Raw genomic sequence first — 17,481 nt, forward strand, 5'->3', positions numbered from 1 at the left:
TTATTATAAAAACATAACAATAATCACCATTAACATCCAAAATATAACACATAAAACTTTTGACTTTTCCTTTCCTAAAACATCACAAATGTAACCACTCATAAAGTCTGTTGAATAACTCCTAATTTAAGTTTATCCTAACAAAACTCCCCCGTAAACTTAAATACTTCTTCCATCCTTCATTCCGATTAGATTTTTATAGTTATTGAACAACACAGTTGGCAATAGCTTTGTAAATAAGTCTGCAATTTGATCTCTGCTTCCCACGTGCACCATCTTTACATTACCTTCCTTCACCTATTCTCGGATGGAATGAAATTTCACATCAATGTGTTTACTCCTTCCATGGTTGACTGGATTCTTTGCCAACTCAATAGCCGACTTGTTATCTACTTGAATTATAGTCCCTCCTTTTTGTTTTATCTCCAATTTGCTTAGAAGATTTCTAAGCCATATTGCATGACATACACTCAATGATGCTGCAACGTACTCAGCTTCGCATGTAGACCACGTCACTATAGGTTGATTCTTTGAGAGCCAGGTAAACGTCGTGTTGCTCATGAAGAATACATACCCGGAAGTGCTTTTCCAGTCATCTACATCTCCACACCAATCACTATCTGAGTACCCTACTAATCGGTAATCGTCTGACCTAGTGTAGTATAATCCGAGTGATGTTGTTCCCCGCACATACCTCAATATTCTTTTCAGTGCTCTCCAATGTGTGTAGGTCAGCTCCTCCATGTATCGACTTACTATACCAACGCTTAGTAACAAGTCCGTCATTTCAAACTCTTTCTCCATGGTTCTTTTGAACTTCTTGATTAATTCTGCATCATTACCCATGAACACAAGGTCATCAACATAAAGAGCTATAAACATTATCCTACCTCCATGCTTCTTTATATATAGTGTGTGTTCAACCAAACATTGTTCATATTTATTTTCCACGAAATAAACATTGTTCATATTTATTTTCCACGAAATAAGTGTGGATTCGGTCATTCCACGCCCTTGGAGCTTGCTTCAGGCCATAAAGAGCCTTCTTCAGCCTCAACACCTTCTTTTCTTCACCTCTCCTCATGTAGCCGAGTGGTTGCTCAATGTAGACCTCTTCCTTTAACACACCATTTAGAAAAACTGACTTTACGTCCATTTGGAAAATGGGCCATTTGTTCTGAGCTGCTATAGAAATTAGTAGACGAACAGTCTCCATCCTAGTAACAGGTGCAAACACCTCGGCATAGTCAACTCCTTCCATCTGTTTATAGCCTTTTGCCACCAATCGAGCTTTATATCACTCTATCTCACCTTGTGCGTTCATTTTCTTCTTGAAAACCCACTTTACTCCAATGGGCCGAGCTCCTTGTGGTAACTCAGATAGTTCCCACGTGTTGTTACGTTCTATAGCAGCAATCTCCTCGTCTATTGCCTTCTTCCATTTCTCATCCACCACGGCTTCTTCAAATCTAACATCTTCCGATTCTGCCAAAAGACACACAACATGTACCTTGTTAGTTGTATTATATATGTCTTGTAGGCTCCGAGTTCTGGGCTGCAATGGTTCTTCTTCCTCGTTAGAGACCTCCTGTTGTCTTGCTGGTACATTGTCCAAATTTCTTCTTTCACTTGCCGGGCTTCCAAAGGTAGTTTCCGAGCTCCCACTTGTCGTTGCTATGCTCTTAACTGTCACTGTCGAGTTGTTCCATTCATTCTCCTCATCTATTACAACATCTTGACTCACAAGAACTTTGTTTGTTACTGGATTAAACAATTTATAGCCCTTTGTTTTTTCATCATATCCAATAAAAACAAGTTTCTTACTCCTGTCCTCGAGCTTGGTTCTTTGTTGTGCTGGAACATGAGCATATGCTACATTGTTAAATACATTCAAGTGAGATACACATGGTTTCTTTCCACTCCATGCTTCATGTGGTATCTGTCCATTGAGTTTTGCATGAGGACACCTGTTCTGCACATATACTGCACACTGCACTGCTTCAGCCCAAAATTCTTTTGACATATTCTTACCTTTCAACATTGCTCGAACCATGTTGAGAATTGTCTGATTCTTCCTTTCAGCAACTCCATTCTGTTGTGGTGAGTATGAAGTTGTCAAAAATCTTATAATGCCAAGCTCCTCACAGTACCTCATGAACTCGGCTGATGTGTATTCACCTCCTCTACCTGACCAAACAGCTTTAATTTTTGTGCCCATTTCATTCTCAATCATTACTTTAAATTTTTTAAACACTCCAAATACTTCAGATTTCTCCTTCAAAAATAAACTCATGTCTTCCGAGAGAAATCATCAATAAATGTTAAAAAGTACCTCTTACCATTGAAAGATATAGGAGTAATTGGTCCACAAACATTTGTATGCACCAGGCTGAGTTGTTCCTTCACCTGATACTCAGTTGTCTTTGGAAACGAGGCTCTCTGGTGCTTGCCAAGTACATAATCTTCACAAAAATTCTTCTTAAATTCTATGTTTGGCAATCCACGCACCATTTCTTTCTGTACTAGCTCGGTCAACCCTCCAAAGTACAAATGGCCGAATCGAAAATGCCACTTCATTGCTTCATCCTTGACGTCGAGTTTCAAACACCTCAGCTCTAGTTTATACATTCTGTTTTGTTTCATTTCTACTCGGGTAATAAGGTGTCCGAGTTTATCCCTCAACTCCAGCACTCGATCTTTCATGATGACTGAGTACCCCTTTTCCATTAACTGCCCCATACTCAATATGTTGGTTTTGAGGTCGGGTACGTAGTACACATCCCGAATTGTCCAAATTCGTCCATTCTTTTGAAAAAAACATATCGTACCTCATCCTTTTACCATCACCTTGGAAGCGTCTCCAAATGACACATGTCCAGCTTCAATTTTGGAGAGCTCATCAAACATATTTTCATCTCCGCACATATGGTTACTAGCTCCAGTGTCTAGATACCAAATCGAGTTGTTTAGGACTTGCAAACCAAACTCAGTGTTTGTGCTAGAGTTCGGACCAAGCTCGATATCCGAGCTCTTTGTCAACAACATCTCATCCTCATCAGTTTCCTCCCTTGCCAAATTCTTCGTATCATCTACCGAGCTCTTCACATCATGTGCCAAGCTCGGTTCGCTACTGGCCATCAACAATATTCCAGCTTGTTCTTCAACCTCTTTTGTAAGAAGATTGGTTGATTCATTTCTCCTATTTTGAGACCGATAATCCTTTGCAAAATGACCGGTCTTACCACAGTTATAACACTTGACCGATCTACACTCATTTGCATAGTGATCGGGCTTGCCGCACTTGTAGCACTCACCATTGTTGCCTGACCGACCTCTTCGGCCTCCACCTCGACCTCGGCCTCGCCAATTTTGCAGGCTGGGAGTGCCGTCTTCGTAATCATCTCGACCTTGACCACTACGTCCTCGACCTCTGCCTCCAGGACCTCGGTTTTGACTCCCGTGATCTCTTCCACCTCTGCCCCGAGTGTTCTGAGTTCCAAATGCCTTTTTCTCCTTGAAATTTATCCTTGCTTGGAGAGCTTGGCCAAGGTAGTCCTCCTTCGTCTTTCTTCTTCTTTGTTCATAGGCTTTTAGAGACCCAGCAAGTTCCTCCATCGTGAGCTTTGAGAGGTCTTTGGATTCCTCTATAGCACACACAATGTCGAAGTCAATTGTCATTGACCTCAAAATTTTCTCCACAACTCGGTTTGCAGGCAACGGCTCCCCATTCTTGCCAAGTTGGTTTGCCACAGTCTCCACCCGAGATATGAACTCGGTTACCCCTTCGTTCTCCTTCATCAGTAACCTCTCAAACTCTCCTCTAAAAGCTTGAAGACGAACCTGTTTCACACAGTCATCTCCCTTATATGTTTTCTCCAAGATCTCCCACGCCTCTTTTGAAGTCGTAGCGTTTGCTAACTTCTCAAGGCATGCATCGTCCACAGCTCGGTACAATGCATACATAGCTTTCCTATCTTTGACTCGTGTTTTTTTCAACGCAGCAATCTGGGCAACTGTCTGTTCATCAGAATCCTCTGGCTCTTCAAAGCCACCTTGAACTACATCCCACACGTCTTGGGATCCGAGGTAGGCCTTCATCTGCATGCTCCACTTATCGTAGTCAGATTTTTGTGTCAGTTGGGGTAAGGACATATTGTTGGCCAACACTCACACTTTTTTCACTCTCAAACACTCAGGCTAACTGGCTCTTGATACCACTTTATTAGCAAAGGCACTCTATCTCTGAAAATATGATTTATTTCACTTGTGTATTTCATATGAGCAAGACACTACAATTTATAGGACTTACATTTGGCTTTTTATCTGTAAGCCATAATGTCTCCAATTATTATAAAAACAGAACACTAATCATCATTAACATCCAAAACATAACACATAAAACTTTTGACTTTTCCTCTCCTAAAACATCACAAATGTAACCACTCATAAAGTATGCTCAATAACTCCTAATTTAAGTTTATCCTAACAAAACCAATATTAAACTTGTGTGTGCGTGATTGTCAACCAGCACCAAATATGTTCTCCACATAGACTTCTTACTTTTTCTTTTATTTCTTTTAAATAATCTTCCAAGCTAAAGACTATTATATATATATATATATATATATATATATATATATATATATATATATATATATAGGTTATTGAAATGAGTTTTGTCTCCTAATAAAATTTATTCATTTACATATATAAAATGTGGAATCCCACAAGTTAAAATTTTGGTTAAAGACTTTATAGTGGAAAATTCATGATTGAAAATATTAAAAAAATTGTATTCAATTAAGATTTCAAAATATTTAAACTTTTTTGTATAAAAAGATCTTGTGATATTTGATACAATTTTTATTTATTTTTTAAATATCACAAAAAGAATCTTACGATATTTGATCAAGACTAGTCAAATTTTCATTTAAAGAACTAAATTGAGTGATTTTCAATTGAGATTTAAAAAAAAGAAGTTAATCATATGATATTCAAATTTTGATAAATTATTTTGGTGACTGTATTTCTATGAATTTTGTATAACTTTTCAATATGTGAAAATACGTTTTTATAGAACAATAGCATTGGAACATGGAAGATTTTTTTTTTTAATTTTCATTTAATTTCTAAAAATCTTAAAATGTCGTCAAATTTCTCTTTTTGTTTTTTTTTTTCATCCAAGTCACTACAAAAAAGTTACAAATTAGTTACAAAAAAGTTACAAATTAGTTACAAAAAATTTCTTAATTAATATGTAGCAAAAACATTTTGCAGCAGATTAACCAGAAAATTGCTAGAAAATGTTTCCTAGCTAAATCCAAGTAGCTAATTAGAGAGGGATATACTCTCTCACTGTTAGGTAGCTAATTAGTCTCTAATAAAAATGTTTTATTATCCTAGAAAATGTTTCCTTGTTAATTGAAGTGAAAAAGTTTTATAATTGCTAGTTAATTTGTAGTCAATCTGTTGCAATTTTATTCTCGCAAATTCGTAGCTAATTTGGCGCAATTTTGTTCTCGCAAATCCATAGTTAATATGTCGCAATTTTATTCTCGCAAATCTGTAGCTAATCTGTTGCAATATTGTTCTCACAAATCCGTAGCTAATCTGTCGCAATATTGTTCTCGCTAGTCCGTAACTAATTTGTCGTAATGTATGGAATAATTGGAATGACATGAAAGAGTAACGAAGAGAAAAGAGAGAAAGAAAAACATAAGAGATTGAGGTTGGTGGTGATTTTTGTTGGGTTTAATTAAGTTTCCGAAAAATTAGAAAATAGATTCTTCCTTAGGAATTACAAACATAAATAATTGTTTCAAACCCTAAAATTCTAACAGAATACCTATTTTGATTAATCGAATCAAAGGCCACAACGAATTTTAGATTTAGAGTGGAAGATTGAAACCTTGGACATCAACCAACACCTTGAATAGATTGAAAGACGCCATGAGCTCTTAAACAGAAAAGTACTATCATGAGTGACTGAAATACTGAAGATGAAAAAGCAAAGAGAAGAGTAGGTTACCAATTTGGAGCAGACGAACTTACGGTGAGATGAAACTAACACAAACGGTAACGAGAGGTGGAACCAACGGTGAAGAGCACTAAAATAGTAAGAAGGTAATGTGTGAGAGGGAGATGAACGAAAACACGTTCTACATTTTCTTCAACTCGGGTTAAGTAATACAACAAAAGAAGGTTATGCGATGAGAACAAGATTAACAAAGAAGGCTATTATACATTTTCTTCAATCAACGAGAAAAAACCTAAATCAAATGTTCCCCATATCGCTAAGCATCTATCTACTAGTCAAGTACATTTCATTTGTTGCCAATTAATGAATATGCATAAATATTCATAAATATTATAAAAAAATAAAACTTAATAATTAATCTTTTTCATAAATATTCATAAATAATTAATTAAAACTTAATAATTAAATACAGAAAGCAAACCAAAAGCTTCTACTTATGGAATTTTTTGTCATAAATATTACTAAATTTTTTTCATAAATATTACTACTGTTTATGTATAAACTTAATAATTAATTTTTTATTTGATGTTTAGGGTTTACATTCTTTTTATCACATTACTTTCTTTTAATTAATATTTCATATAAATATTAAATAATAAATAACTATATATTTATATTATTAATACTTTTTAAATTTTAGTTTATTTATATAAAATTTAAATTTTACTTTTTTCTCATTTTTTAATTAAAAAGAATTAATGATAAATGTATGTTCAAACAAATTTGTAGCTATTTTATTATAAATTAGCAACGATCTCATTCCTTTGTAATTTTCTCATAAATTAAAACAAAAATTGTAGCTAATTTTTTTAGTAAAATGGAGAATTTCTTGTAGTGAGTATTTATTTTCTATTGTTGTTCAAATTTACTGCTTTCTACTAGCAAAATGAGTAATTGCATTAATATTTTGAATGGTGAAAAGTAGTTTAAGCAATATAATTCTCATTTTGAATTTCTACACTACAAAAAATCATGTATATTATGGCATTTTTAATATGACGTTTATTTGAAAATGTCACTTTTTGCAATATAATACAATGTTTATGGAACTGTCATAATTTACATGCAATATATGACGTTTTTAGGTGTCGTATTATTAAATGTCATACTATTATTAAAAATTATGACATTTTATAAATATTATTCTACAATAAAAATTTTTTTTCTTGTCTAAAATTTCTTGCAACCTTTAATTTTCAAGTCTCGGAAAGTTTTTGTTTAAAATTTTGAGAACCTTTTTTATCAAATTTCTTTCCCCCTCCCCTAAACCCCAACTCAATGTTCTTATTCAAATTCCTCCTTCTAAACCCTAATTTTCTTCAATTTCTCCCACCACAGTCACTCCTCGCAAAAACTTCACCACCATTGTACCTCTCCTTACCAACACCGCCACCTTCACATACCTCATATCCACCGTAGATGGACCTTCTCCGACTCTACTTGGAGCTCAACGTGGGTATCACACTTATACCTCATTGCGTGTCATCACACTTGTACCTCACCACATGTCGGCTCTCTTACGATCCTTTCACACCAACACCATTGAAGTTCACCAAAACCACCCGAAACCGTCCACCCTCATCGAAATCGCTCATCCTAATGAAGCTCACCAAAACCACCCCAAATCGCCCACCCTCATCGGAATCGCTCATCCTAAACCCTCACTCTAGTGAGTCTTTGCTTGGAATCCACTTTTCACCTCCAATCCTATTAACGTATATACATTTGGTACCTCCCAAATTCTAGCTTCTCGATTTCTCGATTTCTTAGTTTTTCCAGCTAAACCGTTTTAATCTTACTTCTATTGTGAGCCAGTGGTTTTTTCTTGAAATTAGGTTTCCCACTTTTTGTTTTGTGCTTTGATTTGTGCATCTCACTGATCGTTCTTCTATTTCGTGTCTCTTACCTATTTCGTGTTTCTTCTATTGCATTGGTGTGACGTTGTTTGTTGTTGTGACTATCTCTTACCTTTTGTCTTTTCTTTTTTTATTGAATTGGCGCTTCATTTTTGGGATACTTTGATTATGTTTCTTTTTTTATTTCAGATTTTTGGTGTTGGGTAAAAATTAAATCTTGATTTTTTTTAAATGTTTGGGTTTATCTTTGTATGAGGTGCTTTCAGGATTTTCCCTTCATTAGAAAGCCTTGTAATCTAGTCAAGTAGAATCATTTGTTCATCTGGTTGCGTGAGATCAATTACTCTCCTTTCAGACGCCACTTCTACCACAAAAATTCCCAACACTAAAGACATCAGATTTGGAGGTAGCATTGCTTGGTTTCTGCAAGCTTTCAAGAGGAAGATACCATATTGTGCCCCCTACTCTTGATGTCTCTCCCAATCTTAAATGGTCACTTTTGATTGATGTTGTTTTCTTGTTCTTATACCTATACTCAGACTCAATCTCATGCTCTAGCTACCTTCCGATGCCAAATTCACCCAACTGAGGTATTTAAACATGAATATTGAACTTGGTATTGAAGTAGATATTAAGGAGATTCTCTAGTATTTGATAATGACATTTAATTGTTATTGGCTTGTTGCTATGAACATACTCCTGATGAGGTTTGTGTTTTCTTCTTTTCTGTTCATGTTCTTAACTCTGCAGTTTTTGGTTTTAACTTATAATTTTGTTGTTGCAGTTGGAAATTGAGGATGGTGAACAAATTGATGTCATGCTTCATCATACTGGAAGCTATGTATTCTAAAGGGTTTCATCCTTAAGGAATTATAGAATTAGTTTAACATAAAGAATGTGATTGAGATTCTTTCTAATTATTATTGCAACAACAATCGGAGTATCACTTCCTTTCTTGATTGGTTCAATCTTCCATCATAAAATTGAGGTACATGTGACTTGAGATTAAGTTTATATTCGTCTTCATGTGTTTGCCTCACATGTGCTAATTAATCAAGACTCGGCATTCCTTGATTATTTGCAGGAATGGTTAGAAAAGTATGCAAAGAAAGCTTCTCTGCTAAGATCTGCTGTAGGGGAAATCCAACCCTTTGTTGATTGCTACTATTGTTTATTATTTTCTTATTAGTATTATTATTTGAGATATGACATCACATTCTTTCTATCACACTAGTATTTACTAAAATTTATCCATGACTAAAGTTTCATCTAATATATAACTATTTTTCAATAATATATTATAACATATAGTTGTACCATCACCTACATACACGTGTTTCTTTTAACAATGCTAAGCATCATTTATCAGTTTTATAGATAAGCATCAATCTCTGTCATATTTCTTTGCCACTTTTTATTTAGATTTTCTACTTAAGAAAAAATCTAGATAATTTACTTAAGAAAATTTCTTAAACTTATTGTTTTGTTATTTTAAAATTATTCAAATACTTATATTATTTATTCATTCCGTGGACAGATGATGTTCAAAGTGAGGTATCGTCTCCCAATGATGAAGCATGATCAAATGGAGGAGCAAAATAGGAGGAAAAAAATAGTTTAGGATTAGGTTTAAGTATAAAAATGTATTATGACTTGATAATATCTTTTAATATTATCTATTTTATGTTTGTATATTTGAATTCTTGGTGGGTACTTGTAATTTTTAAACAATCAATGAAATAAAAAAATTGTCATTTCTTTTGTATATTTTCATTTTATTTTTACAGGTTTTTATATAATTTAAATTGTTATTATTAAAAAAATATTATATTGAATTAAAAAATTATAAATATAAGTGGATAATAATAAATAATAAAATATTTTATTTAAGAATTATTTATAACAGGAACATTTATAAATGTAATAATACAATGTGAATTATGACATTTATAAGTGTCGTTCTTTTTATTGGATTTGTTTTTCAGTAAGTAAATAACGTCATTTTTAACTGTCATTAATTACTTCTTAAAAACGTCATTTTATACAACATATAAAATGGCGTTTGTTGCGGCGTTTCACTTTAAAACGCCATATTATATTTTGTGACGGCAAGAATTACGACGTTTTCAGAAAACGCCGCGCGCGTAAATAACGACGTTTAAAAACATCGTAATATACAAAAATAAACGTCACAACTTACACGATTTTTTGTAGTGCTATTTGTTAGTAAACCTAACTAATACATGATATTACGATCTTGAAAATTACAATAATATATATATATATATATATATATATTATTGAGAATATTCCTTTATTGATTTTTTACTGTAAGAAAATTAATCATTATCTTTATAAATTTGTCCTTTTTATCAATAACATGTTATAATTATTCTAGATCTCACGTGTGAAAACAGAAACTATACAATATACTTAATACATGTATACGGATAATTCTTTCAAAAACAAACACTCGAGTTATGTATTTTTATTTTTTTTTTGAGAAAAACTATTAGATAAACACTCGACTTATACGTGATATATTTAATTCCTTCAGATAATTTAATACTATTTAATTAGTCTTGTTTTAGATTTTAGGAAAGCTATAATATGGTAAAGAATTTTTAAAATACCACATGATGGTGTGTGTAACTTTTAAGGACAAACTTAGAAGCTTGCTTTTTCTTTTCAGATGATTCAAATAATTTAACTTTTCTCATGTGATATATTTTTAGTATCTTACTTTTCTTTTTAAATTAGTCAAATAGTACTACTGTGCCCTTGTCCAATAATTTTACTTCCTAAGTGACACATAAAATTAGTTCAAAGTCACGAACAATAGTAACGTTAATCCTTAAAATTATCAAGCACCGTTTTTTAATATTTTTAAGCATTACCTTGATTTTATTTATAATTGTAAATATTAATTATATATAATTCTAAATTTTTTTTCTAAAACAAAGTAATATAAAGAAGGAGTATTCTCAATATTATGAGACATAGGATGTGATAAGAGGCGTCATTTTGGCTAATGGGCGAGTTCCAATTTCTAAAGTCTTCTCTCAAGTGCGTTAGGACTAGGGTTAATGTGGACTTGGTCCCACTAAAAAACTCTAATTAATTCTTAAAAATAACACTTTAGTCTTAGTCAAAGATCAAGTTGAAGCCCAAGCTGAATGCCGACGACCAACACAACCGTCTGTGTCGATGCCCAAGACAAGTTGGGCTAGTTTGACAACCGAGACGAGCCGACTCGGCCTGACATCTAAGATTGGAAAACTTAGATCGAGGATCGAGACAGGTATGCTCAGACTGATGTTTGAGATAGGCTTGCTCGGATCTACGACCTAGATGGACAAGGCCATTGAGACAGTCCCAAATAGGCTAAAGGCTAAGAAGGTCCAACCCGACCTGAAGTTCAGTATGAGTCGAACTAGGCTGAAGGCTGAGACAGGCTGGCCCAGGTCAATGAGAAAGACGGGTTGGCCCGAGCCGACATCTTAGACGTGCCAACCTAGGTCGACGGTTGAGACGGGTCGAACCAGGTCGATAGTCGAGATGAGCTGACCTAGACTAACTTCCGAGATGTGCCGAGCTAAATTGATGGCCTAGATGGGCCGAGCTAGACTAATTATCTAAATGGGCCAATCTTGGTCGAATGTCGAGATGGGCCGATCTGTGCCAAAGGTCGAGATGGGCCAACCCACCAAAGACTGGTACGGATCGATCTAGGTTAAAGGTCGAGACGAGCTAACCCGTAGCGAAGGCCGATATGGGCCGACACAGGTCATCTTGGATTGAAGGTAGAGATAAGTTGACTCAGGCCAAAGACCATTTAGAACTAGTTCAGACCGAAGATTAAGACAGGCCAATCTGTAACAAAGGTCGAGATTGACCAGCCCGGGTCGATTATAGAGATGGGTGAGCCAAGATTGATTGTCGAGACAGACATTCCTTAACCGAAAGTTTAATAATATAAAAAATAATATATTTTTCATGTTTAAAAAGAAATTCTATGGGTTGATCCTAGTCCACATGGCTTTTGTAGCTTTTTGGTTCTGTGGACTTTTTAAATGAGAGACTTTTTAGCCTTGTGGGTTTTTTGGCCTTAGCCCAAGTGGATTAGGACCAAGCCCTGTAGACTGGACCAAATTGACAACTCTATATATGATTAGATATTGAAACTGCCACAATAATGTATGTAAAAAATTATCTTAAAGACATAAAATGTAAATAGTTTCATTTCATCTTAAAGACGTAAAAAAACCATTTCTTTCACCTATAATGATATATAAATGGACTTTTTTCTTTAATATGAATTTTATATTTTTATTTTATTCTTATACAGAATTCAAAGTTTTGAGTGTATTATGTTTTTGAATTTTCTTTTAACACCTAATAATAATATTTTTAGGACAATAAAAATGAATGTAAGTCACATTGTCAACTTTAGAAAAAATGGGTTAAATAAGTTTTTAGTTCTTAAAAGCAAACTTGAATTTCGTCCATATCTTAAATTTTGATATATTTTGATCCTCAAACTTAAAAATGAATGGATATAGTCCTTCTAACCAAACTACATTAAATAATTTTCACGTGTCAAACACGTTTTAGGATGACGTTTGAGTTGTTTGCACTATTTTGACATGTTTCAATTCAAATGTCAACCTAAAATAACGTTTAAGAAGTCCTAAAAAATTAATGTCATTAGGTTAAGATGACTATATCCATTTATTTTCAAAGTTTGGGGACCAAAATGTATCAAAGTTTGAAAAAGGGATGAATTCCAATTTTGCATGTAAGTTCAGGGACTAAAAACATACTTAACCCAAAAAAATCTTATAAAAAAAGCAAGAGTAAAAAGATCATACAAGAGATTTGTTTTTTATAAGACAATGTTCTAATAAAAAACTCTTGTTGCGAAAGAAAGAGCAGGTCGAAGATACAACACCCGAGTTTATGAAAGGTCCTTTCAGAAAGGCGACCTAGTCTAGAAAAAGATTTGTAACGCTCGAAGAAACAAAACAAAAGGAAAGCTAGCCCCTAACTAGGACGACTCCTATCGTGTCGTCCACTCCCTTTAGAACAGAGCATACAAGTTATAAGAACTAAGAGGAAAACTAATTTCGAGCATGTAAAACGCTACTCATCTAAAGAAGTACTATAACTAAATGTAAGATGAGGTATGTACTCTTTTCCCTTCGCTTGGATTTGATTCCTAAGTTGAGTTTTGCCGAGCAAGATTTTAACAAGGCACACCATATTTCGTTAATAAAGTCCTTTTTTTCTTACATTGTTTGTTTACTTAATTATTAGCTAAGTTTATCTCGTGACAAATGTCGAAGAGAAGTAAACACATCTTTAAGCCCGTATGGATGACAACATAATACGAAGCTTGTCAAACGGCAACACAAAACTCGTTCAGAAAACGACAATGATAAGCCCGCTTAAGACAACGACATCCAAACATACCTAATGGGGCAACTTCTAGCAACTTTAAAAAGTAAGGCCAACGTAGCAATAAATAATCGTATATAGCATAAGATCGGTGTATCATCATACACATATACATGCTTAAAATTTTCATTCATCAATTTAGTACATATCCAAAAAGTCATTTCAAAGTTTCAAAAGGCATTACAAAAGTTCTACACATCATCAACTAAAACATTAACACCAAGCTTTAACCCCACAAAAAACACAACTATTAGCCTTACACTCGAAGTACGCATTAGTGTCCTCAACTTAAAGGACATATATCACCTTCCTACAGTTTATGGGTAGAGGAAGCTGCCCAATAAGCTTAACCCCTCTCTCCTCCTCAATGATCAGAACACCATCAGGCACCGAGGTAAACCTCTTGGGATACGAACAAAATAGAGGAACCTGGGTTTTTGAGTACCCGAGTGCAGGAAATACTTGACCTTAGATGCAACATAGGAAGACTTCAACTTAACGAATTTGTCTTTGAAGTTTTTGAAGGGCTGGAAATACACGATGAACAGAGAATTGTATGTGGCACCATTTAATGAAACCCAACCAATTTTAGCCCCATTTTCATTTGATAAAAATACATAAACATACGTGGTGTAGGGTTCAAACCGTGATGCTCACAGACAATCTCAAACGCCTTAACAAAGCCCCAACTATTGAGGTGAAACTAACTTGGCACCATAGATATGATCGACAAAAGCTCTCTTTCAAAATCAGACAAGGGAAACGAAATATTAAAATCCCTAAAGTATTCATATATGTATATACAAATGTCGTCTTCCTCGGCAGGAGGAGAAAAAACCCTATCACCTAGGGAGCAAGGAAAGGCGATAAGCCCCTTGGGGGCAAAAGTTGAAGGTAGACATCAACTCGGATAGCTTTACCTTAGTAAGGAACTCAGAGGCGTAAAAGGCCACATCAAGTATACTTGGGGTCCATGATGGACGAAAAACAGCCCTTCCCCCGAGCCTTAGGAATTGATGACTCAGTCTGAGTCATGGGGAGCGCCACCGCCTTACCCTCAGCTTGATAGTATGCATTTTAACCACCCAGCCCGCCTAGAGAGGTCGCACTCCAAAAACACCCCCATAATTCTACGACATCAAGATAAATGTCCTAGGTCTTGCCCACTAGTAAGATAAACCGAATCATCCACCTGCAAGGTTAAAGACGACCACATATAGTCCGGGCAAACAACCTATCCAACTATAACATTGTAAAAGCTTGATACAGGTCGACCAAGAGGCCAATCAGCTGCAACAAGCACGCCTTACATGTCAATCAAACTCTAGAGACTGAGGGGCTTATGTACCTACCCAACCTAGTAGATGATATCGAGTAATGTGGCTCAATAAGGCCCAATTATCTAAGATACATTTATTAGAGCAAATATTCACATATTAACAGTAATCATGACAAATTTCTTTAGTTTGATATTCCTTGATATCAAATATTTAAAAAATATTTGATATATTAAATAAGGTGTTACATTATTATTAATGTTAATTTATTCAAGTTAAGTTGTTATTTTATTAATATTGGTTGATATTATATTACCTTGTTTTATCATCGGGATCCAAAATCTAAAAAATCCTATAAATACACATAGTATTTTACCAAAACATACACACTTTCATGTACTCATACAAAAAATATACGGATCAAAATATTTGATAAAAACATATACTTTATTATCTATATGTTATTGTTGGTAAATTATTTGCTTGTACTCTTATTTATTCTTTTTTTACATATTAATCAATGTTATTTTGTAATTAATATAAAATATTACTGTAATTAACAAAGAATTTTTTACATAATTATGTAACAAAATAATACTAAAAAATTTATAAAACTTATTTATATAATAAATATAACATATTTTAAAAAAGTTTGAGGAGTAGAAATAGTAGTTTTGTGAGAAAGTGTAGCAATGGAAAGAAAGGTGTAATTCGAAGGCAACCCACCCAACCTAACAAAATGAATCAAAATAGTAACAGAGGCAACACCAACCATAATAATAAAAGCAATAATAATAAACGTAATAAAATAATAAAAAATAAAATGAAAAAGACAGAGACATATGATTTGGATGATGCAGTGACAGGAACACGTCAGAAACCTGTGAGAAAAGAAAGGGGGCAGAGGCAAATTGCAACAGCAACAACTCAAAGAAAGGAGGCAGTTGGACAAATTGGTAATTTCCGCCGCCAGAGCATGAAGGAAAGAGAAAGAGAAAGAAAAAGAAAAGAAAGAAATGTTTGATACGCGTCTCTATGAGGCCCATATTCCATTGCCATTACCGACCTCACAACGCATCGCAACACCTTCAAATCCCCTCTCCTCTCTCTCGCACCTCTTCGCAACCCATCCACAATCATAACCCTTTCTTCTTTCTCTCTCTCTCTATCTCTCTCTCTGTCTCTCTTTCTCCGATCGCAAAAACCTAACTCCGTTTTCTCTTCCTCCATGGCTCAGAAAACCGAGAACGAAGAAACCGAGTTCAAGGTTCCCGAAACCATTACTCTATGCGTCAACAACTGCGGGGTCACAGGGAACCCTGCCACCAACAACATGTGCCAGAACTGCTTCACCGCCTTCACCGCCTCCACAGCCACAACGTCATCCGCTACCGCCGCCACCGCCGGAGTCTCCTCGCTCTCCGCTAGATCCGCTGCGTCCGCGCGTCCTCAGAAGAGATCCTTCCCCGAAGAGCCTTCCTCGGCTGCAGATCCTCCCTCCTCCGACCAAAACACGCCGTCCGAGGCCAAACGCGTCGTCAACCGCTGCTCCGGTTGCAGGCGGAAGGTCGGACTCACGGGATTCCGGTGCCGGTGTGGCGAACTCTTCTGCGCGGAGCATCGGTACTCCGATCGCCACGACTGCAGTTACGACTACAAAGCCGCCGGTAGAGAAGCCATCGCCAGGGAGAATCCGGTGGTCAGAGCCGCGAAGATCGTCAAAGTCTGAAGAAAAAGAAAACAAAAAAGGAAGAGAAACCCGAAACGGAATCTCGTCGTTGACCCGGCTTCACGCGATCGGTTCGGGTCACGGGTCTCCGCTTTTGTTTTTTTCAGATTATATATATAGAGAAGCAAAAGAAAGTAGCTGATGACAGGTTTAAGAGAGAGCGTGTGTGAGGTTTAGAGAGAGATTGTTGCCGAAAAGATGAAGAAGAATTTATCTGAATTTCTCTTGTGTTCTTCGATCAAGCTCAGATCGTTTCATTTTTTTTCCTCTTATTTTTACGTTTGTTTTCTTCCCGATTTGATCTTGAAATGATAAATTATTGTGATTTACCATATTTGTTTCCATTCTCGCGTCGTGGATCTGATTATATGCGTGATTTCGATCAAAGAATATTTTGTTGTTTGCATCATCGATGAAGGTTCGAAGTTGTTTCAGAAAATTTTGAGATTGTTTGATTCGAAATTAATTTACAACTGAAATCGATCGATTCGGAGATTGAACTCGTGATTTTGAATTGAACTTATTTTCTGGAAAGCGTTGAATTTTGTTGTTAGATTAGTTGGTGGGCGATGATGATTTTTCTGAGAAATGAGACACGGCGTGGTGGAGTAATTCGGCTGTGTTCGTGGGGGTATTGTGGTAATTTCCAGCGCTTTGAAAATGGAATTTTCGGTAACAGCGATAATTGAAAGTGGGGTGGGGGCCACGTGATTTGACATGTGACGATATATTGGGCTGTGAGATAACGAGTTCGGGTGCGAAATATCGCGGTTTTTTCCTTTATGAAAGTGACCGGTGCCTTATGTGACCCAATAGAGTATCGCCAGGTGTTTGCTGAATAAAGGTATGTGACGTATGACACAGACAATTTTTTTTTCTAATTTTTTTCTTCGAAAGGAATATATATTTTTATTTAATAAAACGAATCTTGAATTTTTCCTTTTTTTTTTTCTCTGGAGGAAGTATATTTATTTCGGATAAGGGGTTAGCGAATTGCCTTATTAGGTTCTGTATCCTCTAAGATATTCCGATCTTCTTGTTTTTGAGAATTTTCAAATTAGACTTATTTGACTTAGAGATATTTAAGTGTCTAAAGATGAAAAGTATGATTATAAACGAATTATA

At 35.2% G+C, this 17,481-nt stretch overlaps 2 protein-coding genes, 1 long non-coding RNA gene and 1 pseudogene across 4 annotated transcripts; 2 read left to right on the forward strand and 2 right to left on the reverse strand.

Moving 5' to 3' along the window:
- Window positions 1-297: 297 nt before the first annotated feature.
- On the reverse strand, window positions 298-882 carry LOC146888651 (secreted RxLR effector protein 161 pseudogene; annotated as a pseudogene).
- A 1,947-nt stretch (window positions 883-2,829) lies between these two features.
- Window positions 2,830-4,152, reverse strand: LOC146888652 (uncharacterized). Its single transcript, XM_085665537.1, has one exon. It carries the CDS (start codon window positions 4,150-4,152, stop codon window positions 2,830-2,832), a length of 1,323 nt encoding a protein of 440 aa, XP_085521663.1.
- Window positions 4,153-7,279: 3,127 nt separating this feature from the next.
- Window positions 7,280-9,601, forward strand: LOC146888653 (uncharacterized). Of its 2 annotated transcripts, none has more exons than XR_014996843.1 (4): window positions 7,280-7,765; window positions 8,678-8,881; window positions 8,978-9,025; window positions 9,431-9,601. It is a non-coding gene; the product is annotated as an uncharacterized LOC146888653 (long non-coding RNA). The 2 variants fall into 2 exon arrangements; XR_014996834.1 differs by having other exon boundaries at window positions 7,281-8,483.
- Window positions 9,602-15,593: 5,992 nt separating this feature from the next.
- LOC114195829 (zinc finger A20 and AN1 domain-containing stress-associated protein 5-like) lies at window positions 15,594-16,688 on the forward strand. Its single transcript, XM_028086256.2, has one exon. It carries the CDS (start codon window positions 15,856-15,858, stop codon window positions 16,354-16,356), a length of 501 nt encoding a protein of 166 aa, XP_027942057.1. The 5' UTR covers window positions 15,594-15,855; the 3' UTR covers window positions 16,357-16,688.
- The last annotated feature ends 793 nt before the right edge of the window (window positions 16,689-17,481 follow it).

The sequence above is a fragment of the Vigna unguiculata genome, chromosome 1 (genome assembly GCF_037176805.1).
Source record: "Vigna unguiculata cultivar grain cowpea cultivar isolate G323 ecotype 2 chromosome 1, ASM3717680v1, whole genome shotgun sequence".
Lineage (NCBI taxonomy): Eukaryota > Viridiplantae > Streptophyta > Magnoliopsida > Fabales > Fabaceae > Vigna > Vigna unguiculata.